The sequence below is a fragment of the Eutrema salsugineum genome, unplaced genomic scaffold, assembly GCF_000478725.1.
Source record: "Eutrema salsugineum unplaced genomic scaffold, Eutsalg1_0 scaffold_9, whole genome shotgun sequence".
Classification (NCBI taxonomy): Eukaryota; Viridiplantae; Streptophyta; class Magnoliopsida; order Brassicales; family Brassicaceae; genus Eutrema; species Eutrema salsugineum.
In genome coordinates this window covers 7,750,276-7,762,018 of record NW_006256342.1, presented here as the reverse complement: position 1 = coordinate 7,762,018, position 11,743 = coordinate 7,750,276, and the positions used below count along the sequence as shown (strand labels likewise).

At 34.8% G+C, this 11,743-nt stretch overlaps 1 protein-coding gene and 1 non-coding gene across 2 annotated transcripts; one reads left to right on the top strand and one right to left on the bottom strand.

Moving 5' to 3' along the window:
• Positions 1–2,082: 2,082 nt before the first annotated feature.
• Positions 2,083–2,188, bottom strand: LOC112087282. The gene has a single exon (XR_002899997.1). It is a non-coding gene; the product is annotated as a small nucleolar RNA R71 (small nucleolar RNA).
• Positions 2,189–6,382: 4,194 nt separating this feature from the next.
• Positions 6,383–10,828, top strand: LOC18007901 (uncharacterized aarF domain-containing protein kinase 1). The gene is made up of 16 exons (XM_024151929.1): positions 6,383–6,686; positions 6,770–6,853; positions 7,188–7,328; positions 7,478–7,548; positions 7,638–7,731; positions 7,985–8,062; positions 8,563–8,629; positions 8,761–8,846; positions 8,935–8,985; positions 9,380–9,427; positions 9,532–9,652; positions 9,741–9,921; positions 10,023–10,160; positions 10,251–10,363; positions 10,488–10,559; positions 10,635–10,828. Exons 1-16 carry the CDS (start codon positions 6,483–6,485, stop codon positions 10,745–10,747), a joined length of 1,662 nt encoding a protein of 553 aa, XP_024007697.1. The 5' UTR covers positions 6,383–6,482; the 3' UTR covers positions 10,748–10,828.
• The last annotated feature ends 915 nt before the right edge of the window (positions 10,829–11,743 follow it).

Below are 11,743 nucleotides of genomic sequence, written 5' to 3'. Positions count from 1 at the left end.
CTAAACCCAGCATCGTTTTTTCATATAGTTTTCAGTCGATTTTATTTCAAGCTTTTTAATTCTCTGCTTAGTTATTTAGATTCAGTGACAACTAAAACCCCTTTTTAATCTGATTAGGTCTACAATTGATTTTAGCATCAGTTAGGAGTCCTCAACACACAAATCCCTGTGGATTTGATCCCTAAATACTACTGCGTTTGTTGTGCACTTGCAGCTGTGTTTAGGGTAAAACTTGTAGTTGCCACTGCACCCACATCAAGTTTTTGGCGCCGTTGCCAAGGATTTGTCTGCTGTTAATTTTATTTCTTTTAGGGGGTGTTATTCAATCTGTATGTTGAAATCAACTCCACTAGATTAGAGTAGATCAGATTTGAAATTTTTGAATTCATTTAGAATCTAAAGTATATGAGTTATTTAAAATTTTAAATTACTTAGCAGTGTATTTAGAAAGTCACATGCTATCATTTAAAATCTAATAGAAAATAATTTTCAAAAAATTTCATCGAAGTAAAAAATATCACTAGTCTCTATAAACATGGCAAAGAAATTAAATAATCAAAACAAAAATCAGAACAATTGCTAATCCAGAAAGATATTACTTTTTCTTTGATGACTTATGGAGAAAGAGAAGAGAGAGAAATATGTGCTAAAGAAAAGAGAGAATAGTGAGAAATTGAGTTTTCATAATAAATAATAAATGGTTTGTTGACTTATGGAAAGAGAGAAGGGTGAGAGAAATGGACTAGGGAAAAGGAAGACGTATGAAGAATGAAAAGACAAAATGAAGGGAAAAGAAAAAAAATTGGAAGGATGAAAAATGATGTATTCGATGGATTAATATATGGAGGGAAGAAAGAAAAACAAATGTTAATAAATATTTGTGTTGAATTTTATAATTATCAAAATCTGAGGGTAAAAGGTTAGATTTTGATTGCTATATTTAACACATAAAAATAGGTTCAAATTCAGTTAAAATCTTTCACTTAAAATCAGTTGTCAGAATCTGTTAAACATGAATAACATAAGATTTTAATTGACTTATTCAACTCTTTAATTGAATAACAATGGATTTCAAACTCTATTAATGAAGAGATTGTAAATACATGAACCAATAACATTGGATTTTGAAGGAGAAATCAAAATCAATTATTGAATAACAATGGATTATAGATGGATTTAAACTCTATTAAAAACCATGATTGAATAACACCCCCTTAATCTAATTTCAATTCTAGACCACAAGATTTTCGAGTTCTGCTGGAGATTTCCTAACTTCTCTTTTTATCTTTGCTTTCTTTGCGCTCAGGTGCATGAACACAAGGAGAAATCCTGCCAACATTATACCGCTCCTAGACGAGATCGACAAACACGAAAGAGAACTTCAGAGACTCAGACTAATAACGCTCAAGATGGCCGATCCAAACGCCCATCGGGAAAATCCTTTAAATCGTGATCAAGATGGTCACAACGGAGATGATGATGATCGCGATTCTATTCATGATGACTGAGAGGCTGCTCATGAAGCAGATGGCCAGCCACAACTAGATGGAGAGGGAAATCAACTCCCTAGAAGTGCTGCTGATAACCAAAGGAGACAAGACCAGGCCGATCCTGAAAAGCAAAGGGATAATGAAAACATTGTTCCACCTAATGAAAGAGGAGGAAATCGACCCATACAACTTGTCAATCCTGCGAGAAGACAGTGTCGCAATAGACTTATTATTGCCAATTTTGATGCACATCACCAACACTTTCAAAATAGATCAGCTATTCAAGTACATGTGCCAGCAAGGAGTGATTTCGAGATAAAACCTCAGATTGTCTCCCTGATGAAGCAAAATCATTTCCATGGAACCTCGACTGAGCATCCTATACATCACACAGATATTTTTTAAGAAATCTGTGGCATGGTGAGAACCACTCCAGGTTCTACAGATTATGTGAAGTGTAAGCTTTTCCCCTTCTCTTTAAGTGATAAAGCATTTAGGTGGTTAAAGTCTATGCCATCTGGCTCTATTACCTCATGGGAAGAATGCAAATCAGCCTTTCTGAACCACTTTTACACCAAGTCAACATCAAACCAGCTGAGAAACAAGATCCAAAGTTTCCAACAAGGCCCTGTCGAATCATTCTACGAGGCATGGGAACGATTCAAGGAGTATAAGAGATACTGCCCTCATCATGGTTTCTCTGGAGCAAACCTACTAAGCACCTTCTACAGAGGACTTCAGCAGAAGTATCAATTTTCTCTTGACACTGCCAGCAATGGAGATTTCGATTCAAATACTATGACACAAGGGAGAGCATTCATCAAACATCTAGCTATATAGCTAATAGCAAAAACAATCCTGAGTATGACAAATCAAAGAAGACTATCATTAGTCATGAGTCAAGGGAGATTGTTGAGCTAAAAAGCATGGTAAGTCAACTTCTTAAATCTCAAAATAAGAATATACATGCTTGTGATACTGCTGTAGGTAATGAAGAAGATGGAGGATATGAAGATGATGGCATAAATTCAAGAAGAGGAAGTGAATTTTGTTAGAGCACAAGGGACATATCAGAACCGATTCAATCTGGCTTTCAACCATAATTTCAGGAATGCCAACTTCAACAATCTTTCGTACCGAAGTCAAGGAGCTGAGAACCCCCAGAACCAGCCCTATCCGCAGCAGCAGAGGAAATTTCCAAACAAGTTCCAAAACGGGAACTATAGAGGAGGAAATTTCCATCAATACCACATTTCAGTCCTCAACAACCGCAGACCAGCTCATTAGAAGCAACCCTCTCTCAGCTGAGCAATCAAGTGAAGTCGCTTGAACAAAACGTGATGCAGACATCTCAGAGCAATGAGAAATCATTTAGAGAGATTGGAGTAAGGATCGATTGTATGTACAATGACTTGAATGAGAAGTTTGAATCTCTTGCAACTCATGTCAAGAAGTTGGAACTACACATAGGTCAGACTACAGATTCTATGAGAAGGCAGCCAGAAGTTTTTCCAGGAAGAGTGGAGGATAATCCAAAGAAGTTTTGCAATGCTATGACAGCAGTCCCTGAAGAAGAACCAGGCGCAGACTCTAAGGAGAAGTCAAGCCACGAAACCCTCATGAAAGATTCAAAAACCGAGTATGAAGTAGGTCAGAACATTTTGGTTAAGGTAACAAAGCGTTTACCTGTCCAAAGACTCAAAAAGTCTAAGGATCCAGGGCGTTTTTCTTTCACTTGCTCTATTTCTGGAATTGAATTTTCAGATTGTTTGTGTGACTCCGATGCTAATGTGAACATTATGTCAAAATATGTTGCTGAGAGACGTTGTATAAGAACACTTGTCCCATCTCCCGTAAGGATAGTCTTTGGCGATTCATCTCAAAAGAGAACAGGAGGAATGATTCAGAACCTGCCATTGGTCATTGGAGATAAGATCATTCCAGCTGATTTCCAAGTCTTAGAGATGGACCAGAAAAAAGAAAGACCTTTGATATTTGGTCGCCCATTCTTAGCAACTGTAGGTGCTATCATTGACCATGCAAATCGTTGTTTAGTTTTCTTAAATGTGGACAGGAAAAAGTTCTACAGAACTACACCGGATCAAGCTCCAATCCGCAAGGACAAGCTCAAGGAGAAAGTTTTGGAAGACAAGAAAGAACTAAAAGCACTTGCATCAAAGTAGTTTGCAAAGATCAAGATAATGATACCACCAGACATCAGCAAGAAGAAGGAAGAAAACCTTGAAGGAATTGTGGAGAAGACAAAACATGTCCTCAAGGATGCAAAAATCTTTAAGAGAGGAAAAGAGATTGTGATTCAAGATGATGGAGATCCAAAGTTCAAGCTCAAGAGGATTCCAAGGACTCTTATTCCAAGAGATCATTCTTCTTCTTCTCGATCTTTATCCCACAAAGAGTCTAGCTAAAAGACTCTAAACAAAAACGCTTGATGGGAGGCAACCCAATTGGTATGTTTTTCTTTCATTTTTATTTCTTTTATATTTGATTTTTTTAATGCATTTCAGGCTTTCATAATCCCAGAAAAAAAACTAAAAACATTCATCTTATTCTATAATGAGAATATGATTAGATTGCATATGAATTAGCATTTACATCATCTTAATCATGAAAATCTAATGAAGGTGTTGGAGAGCATATATGCACTCACTGCTGTTAATATTCACTCGATAGTCCTTCCGCATTTTCATCACATACAACACCATGAATCAAAATCTAAGAAAGAAAATAATTAGAGTAAAAGTTTGATCTAGGAGTTCTATGTGAACCTGAAAATTGGCTAATCTCAGGCTAGAAAATGACTATTAGGGAAAAAAGTTATCTCGAAGATACTGAATTAAAGATGAATCAGAGTGAGAGAGAAAATGAGAAGAATATTTTCATTAGGTTAAATATTTCTGGTCTCTTCTTTCTTTTTCTATATTCGATGACAATTTTTCTCCCTAATAAAAATTACCAATTGAGTTTTGAAAAAATATTAGAGATCATCCGGCTAACAACATTGAAAGTAGTAAGTACGATGACAATTGAAAGCAGTAAGCTCGATCCATCATCAGTTGAGGACTCATCGATTAGCTTCTCAAGAAGCCCGAGCAATGGGAACTACATCAAATTAAAGATGCCAAGACACAATTAGATAAACCCATCTCGATTTCAACTAAATTGACAAGAAAAAACGAGAGCTTTAAACAACGAAATAACCATCTCAGCTAGGAGGATTCTCAGACCCAAGATCGGAAGGGGTCGAGAAGAAAAAGAAAGAAAACGGATCAGATCGGGTATATGGATCAGATTTCAGTTTGGTTGGATTTTTAATTTGGTCTTGTATCAATTAAAATAGTTTTGTATTAGGTTAAGTTCATAAACCATCAAACCAACAGTTAGTGGTAAATATGTTTTGAATTTTTGAATTGGGGGAAAATCCATTTTAAACTTTCATAATAGGAAGATCTACGACAATGTCAAAATTTTGGTTGGATTTGTTCCTATATATGAGTAGGAAATACGTCTTAGAGCATCTCCAATCCAAAACCTCATTTTAAGAGTGGTAAAACCTCAAAATAAGGATTTGAAGGTATTTTGCTCTCATGGTAAAACCTTAAATCTACCCTTTAATAGAATTTATAAATTGCATTACAGTCCTCAATATAAATAATAATTGATAATAATGATAAAACTTTCATAAATATATATACAACATACATTAAACAAAATATTACATGAAATATTACAGCAGATCTTAGATTAAAATCATGCTAATATCTTATCACATATATCTCATACTAGAGAAGAATGCTAGATAAGCTTATAAGGGTTTCTAAGATTACTTATAAGGGTTTATAAATTTACTTATAAGGATTTATAAGATTACTTATAAGATTTGAATTCTATCGATGATACTAATACACGTGAGTTCATTCGAGCTGAACAAACAAAAATTATACAAAAGAGAACTCAAGAACGACAACAACCTCAAAATGCACCAAATATTTATGGACAATGTTTTGGTGATTTTGGAGGTTCAAGATTAAATTTACCCGATTATTAATATTATAGTATAAATTCTAATTTGTGTAATATTTATTTTTTTATGTAATTTTATTTTCATGTAAAATATTTGTTATTGTTGTGTGATTTTAAATTTGTGTTTAAGCTTCTCAATGTAATGTTATTTTATGTGAAATTAATTTTAAAAACTGTATAATATTTATTTTATATTAATAATTTTATTTTATGTTTAATCAGTTTATAGGATATAATTATATTGATAATTATATAATTGAACTATTTAATTATATGGATTAAAATAAAAGTAGAAAAAAAATTATTAAAACTATTTCCAAGAAGTACAAAATTACAAGGATTAAAAGAAAAGTAAAAAGTGTTTTGAGTATTAAAACTATCCATAAACCATCTACTGTTTTTATGCTCACTGGCCTTACAAGTCTGGACGTTATCAGACTTTTCGTCTCTTCCGGGTTTTTTCACGAGTACCTTTATTTATTAAAATATGAGTTTTCTCTTTTGGAAAACAAAAGAGATAGACATGACAGATCCTCAAAAAGATGTATATCTTTGGATCCTATGGTTTATTTGGAAAGCAAAGAACGACAAAATCTTCAACGGAAAAAAAATTTTCCCGGAAGATACTTTACTCCATGAAAAAGTGGAAGCAGAAAGTTAGAGAATCGCAAACCAACCCAATGATTACAACGTCACCGAAGGCAGATCGATAACTCCCCTCCCCCTCTGATATCTCCTCCCGAGGATCAGCGCTTTTCGATTTGCTGGATTGATGCAAAGTGTGTACAAATAGTGTACTCGTACAGTAAACCCATAATGGGCCTACCTTCTTGGCCCATTCTATTTGTCGGATTGATCCGACCCGATTTGACAGTAATCACAGAACTTACAAGCTTTCGTCTTCTCCTCCGATTTCTCGGGAGACACCAAAACCCGACGAATCCCACAAAAATGGAGATTCTCCGCAAGTTCAAATTTCCCGCGAGATCCAAGTCGCCGATCTTTGTTTTCACAGTCACCGGCCTAGCTCTTACCGCCGTCACTGGCGGCGCCACCGCCGTCTCTGTTTTCCGGGACTCTCCTTCCGTTCATCATCCAAACAAAATCGCGACGGCGGTGGAAGGCGTCGTCCGTTCTTCTCGAGCTATCTATGCCGTTCGTGTTTTTCTTATCTCTATTTGGTTTACGATTCTTCTCATTCCAATTTCAGTCATTCTCTTTGTTCTCCCTACTTGCAGATCACTCTCACCGTCGCCGATTACAAGTATAATTTGCGTGGATTCCCGGTGGATTCCGATGAGTATCTTCAGAGATTAACAGAGGTTTCTTTTTCAGTTTATTGCGTTTCCCGATTTGCCTCCGTAGATACTGATTCTTACACTTCATGATAACTTTTTCAACTCTTAATAATCAAATATTGCAATGTTAAGTTTGTTTCATGGGATTGTAGTCATCAATAGCTTTAGGCAAATATACTTTGATTGTAATTTCCATTACAGACTGATCTAAATTATTCGTGATTGTGGAATGGAAGTTATAATTTGTGGAATTTAGCTTTTTTTAATTGTTAAGAGTTATGATATGATTGCTTGCTCTGCCTGTGATTTATACATCTTACACATTGATTATTTGTATGTCGGTTTAATCATTTCGTAGGTTCATTCGCGGTCTGCGAGACGAATTCTTAAACTGTGTGAGAGTAATAAAGGTTTCTATGTGAAAGCTGGTCAGTTTGTGGCTACGTTGAAGCTTGTTCCGAAAGAGTATTCTTTGGCCCTTTCCTCGTTGCAAGACCAGGTGTGAATACTATTACTATGATTAAGTTTCTATGTGTTTTACTTAAATGGTTTTCCGTCTTTTGATGAATATGAATGTATTGTTTTCACCAGAAATACAGATTATGATTCTAATTGTTTGTTCTATCTCTACTTTGTTTATGAATGAAGGCAGTTCCTTGTAATTTCCAAGAAGTAAAACACGTTCTCACAACCAATTTGGGTCAAGACCTCACAGAGATGTAAGAGTTATTCCAAACCTATCTGTGTTTACACTGATATAAAGTGAGCGTCAAGGCACATTTATAACATCCCTCAGTTGAAATGTCAGATTTTTATCTTTTGATGAGGAGCCGATTGCGGCTGCATCTATTGCTCAAGTACATCATGCTGTATTGAAGAATCATCAGGAAGTAGCAGTTAAGGTTGACTCCTCGCAATGATAAATGTTTTGATTTCGTTATGTTCTTTTCAGTAACACTTGATCATGTTTCATCATTCACTTGGGATACTTGTTAGATTGGTCATTAATAATTCTTTTCTCTTTCTACTGTTCATCTTTATTTATGATGATGCTTCTTAAGACTTAAATGGGGGCATACATCAGTCTTCTTGATGATGATATCTTATTCGCCAAGTTCTCAATCTTTGTGGTTCTTTTTGGTGTGATTGAAATAGGTGCAATACCCTGGATTGAAGCAGAACATGAAGTTAGATACAATGATCATGTCTTTCCTTTCAAAATCAGTCGTCAAGGTGCATCTAATTCCTTGTAACATTATATTTTTGCCTCTCTTTTCTTACAAGCTGTTCAAATAATATGAAATGAAGGATATACATATGACTGATCTAGAATTCTGAAATTTGATGGCAATGGAATTTTGATGATAAACTGTAGACTTTTTCATGTAAGGCTGAAAGGAACTGCTGGTGCGTATAATTATTATTCCAGTGTCCTGCAGTAGTTTATGCTGCCTTGCGAAAACTTTTTTTTTTTTTGCCTTGCGAAAACCTTGGGAAGTACTTAAGAGCTAGATGTTGGAAAATGTTGTGCATGCTCAAATTACAAGGACTTCGTTCTTTTACTTCATTAGTTTTGCGGTGATTGTGACCCTAGCATTTGTTCTTGTGGAAAGTGTGAGTTGAGATCAGTGATGCAGTTACATGAACTGTGTTTGCATATTTGATTATATATAGACTGTGTATTATATGCAGCCTCTTAGAGTTTCTTAGAGTCCTTTTTATTTACTTTGCAGATTTTTCCAGAATACAGATTTGACTGGCTGGTTTATGAATTCGTGAAGTCAATTTCCCAAGAACTTGGTCAGTAACCGCATCGTGTCCATGTGTTTGTGTTTTATTCATCACATTATTTCTCGAAAAGTTTAGATCTGCTTGGTAGTGTGGATAGTGAATCTGATGATTCATTTCTGGATTATTTTTCTTGTGCACAGATTTTATCCAGGAGGCAAAAAATTCAGAGAGAATTGCCAAAAACTTCAAACATAACAAAATGATTACTGTTCCTACAGTGTTTTGGGTATGACTGAAGAATTTTCATAACTTTAAAAGTATCGTTGATTGCATGGTCTTTGATTAGTTTTAGATGCCGTTTTCTTAATATTCAGGAGTTCACAACCACTCAAGTCCTGACAATGCAGTTCTGCAAGGGTTTCAAGGTAATGACGTTCAACACAGTTAATCATATGCAAGGTTTATATCTGTTACCCACTAAACGAAAACTGTAGATATACAGAGTTGGCATTTTCTTTCTTCATCTTGGCAATCTTGGTTTACTCGTTATTGAATGAAAAGATACGTGGAGACTGAAGATGAAAGCTATCTCAAACGAGTTAAATTGTTAGAAAAGCTAGAGACGAGATGGTACTGGAAGCTTTTGCTTTTGATTTGCATCTAGGATACATTTTCCATGCTAGGGACCTCTTTGAGTTTCTTTTGTAAAGCAACACTGTATTTTATATATTATCCACTCTTATAGATCTTCATGCAGCTTCTTGGAAGTGCTATTTTTCTTGTATGTTTTCAACCAACTCGAACTTCCTTAGATTCCAGGTTGATGATGTGGAGTCCCTCAAGAGCACTAATCTAAGTCCAGCAAAGGTTGGTAAAGACTTCTTATGCATAGTGCATTTTATTGCCAACAATATGTCTGATTTAAGAAATCCAATCCAGAAGTATAATAGTTTGTTCCCATATTATTATAGGTTGCTAAAGTGTTGGTTGAAGTGTTTGCTGAAATGATATTTGTTCATGGATTCATACATGGCGATCCACATCCTGGAAATATACTTGTTTCTCCTGTAGGCAAGAATGGCTTCTCTCTAGGTAATTTTATGTGTTCTGTGATTCTACTCTTGACCTCTGACTGGTTCTTAATCATAGAAGGTTTAATCTTCTTCTTTTTGTTGAAAAGTTCTGCTAGACCACGGGAACTGTAAAACATTGGATGAAGGATTTAGACGGGACTTTTGTCGGTTATGGGAGGCTTTGATTCTTCTAGACTCAAACAAAATACAGGAATTAGGGAAACAGTTTGGTGTTGGCAAATATGCCAAATTCTTCCCTGTCATTTTCACCGGAAGAACTAGTGAAAGGTGTGTGTACTTTCTCTCCCTACATCATCTTACAGTAAAAATGGCATTTTCACATGCAAGAAGTCTTATCCTTGTTTGTTTCTTCCTCTTCTTGGTGATAGCAAATCAGGATTGGGAAAAGGAATGTCTATACAAGAGAGGCAAAATCTAAAACAGGAGCTGAAGCTTTTGAACTTAGAAGACGTAACAACATTCATGGGGTCTCTTCCATCTGACTTTCTAACCGTATTGCGAACAGAGTACAATCTTCGATCCTCGGTTTTATTAGTAATTGAAACTGAAAGAGTTAGTTTATCAATGGCTTCATTATTTGTTTTGCTCTGTAACAGTGGACTCATACGGTCAATCACTTTGAAGTTAGATTCACCAAAACGTGTGAGACTACTCGCTTATGCCAAATATGCAGTATATGGGCTTGGTTACAACCCGACTTATGAACCAGGTAACTCGAATTGTGGATTATTGCTAATTTGAAGTTATTCTGTTTACAAAAGGCAAGCTGTGTTGAGTCTTTCAATTTGACAATTTTGAAGTTAAAACTTAGTTTTTGCTTTTGCTTGTTTCAGATTTTGTCGAGAATTCGATGATCTCTGGATCTGTAATGTGGATGAGCTACCTTCGGTTACGTCTTATTCTTGGTAAAGAAACTACTATCTAAATAATCAATTATACTCAAAATATTGTGTAAATTTCGAACTATTTTATGGTTTCAGAATTGGTTGAATTCTTTCAAGGAATGAAGAAGCTAAAACATACAATCTATTCTTTATATGGACGACTCGTCGACGGCGTCACAAGAAGTGTAAAGGTATCGAGTCTTGTATGAAAATGTTATGGGTTTAAAGAGTGTTTAGTGTCTTATTTATTTGAAATAGAAGTAATAAGATCGATTCTTTGGAATAAAAAAGTATTTATATTGTTTTTTAACTCGAGTTTCATTCAAATCGGAGTACTTTGCATCAATTGCAAATGAAAACAAAAATTTAAAAATATGAAAAAAAAAATTAAAAAGTAGAGAAGCAAATGTGTTTAGAGATTTTAACAAATTATGGTTTAGATAAAAACAGACAAAATTACAAATTCCAGGCTTATTAAGAACAATGGCAAATAAAAAAGACAAATAAAAAAATTGACCTAATCAAAATATCAGATCTAATTATAAGAAGATGACATCACATTATTGGATTCCAAAAGATGGTATCAAATTCCAAATTTACAAACACATAATAGATACAATCACGAACAAGGTTTTGAAGGATCAAAAATATAAAAAATTATTTAAAGAGTGGAAGAGATAACTATACAAAGAGAAATATTTTATTTATATCGAATACTCACAGATTACAAAGATTCTCAAGCTTTCTCTTAGACTCGATTACAGGATTTAGCTTGGTTTATGCAAGCACCCAAACCTCTTATTTATAGTGATGGAATTACACATGGATATCTAACTTAGAGCTATTACACACGTGGATACCTAACTTAGAGCTATTACACACATGGATACCTAACTTACTCTCATGCATAATTATTTATTCTTAACTTATTCAACATGTGCATAATTATTTATTCCTCTTGTCTCCAAAAGAGAGGTAGATTCTCTCTTATCCAAAGTCTGAGTCTTCGTCTTCTTCACTGTCAGAAATGTGATTTATCTCTGCCAAGTTTCTTGTTCTTTTGTGAAAATTGTCTCCATCAAAAGCATCATCATTGTAGCTTATCCGGACCTGGGCTTTGTACTCTTTCTGAATGATGACATTGTTTTCTTGTTGCTCTTGCTTTGTGATGATATTGAATGTGACTAAGACTTTGTATCCTTCTT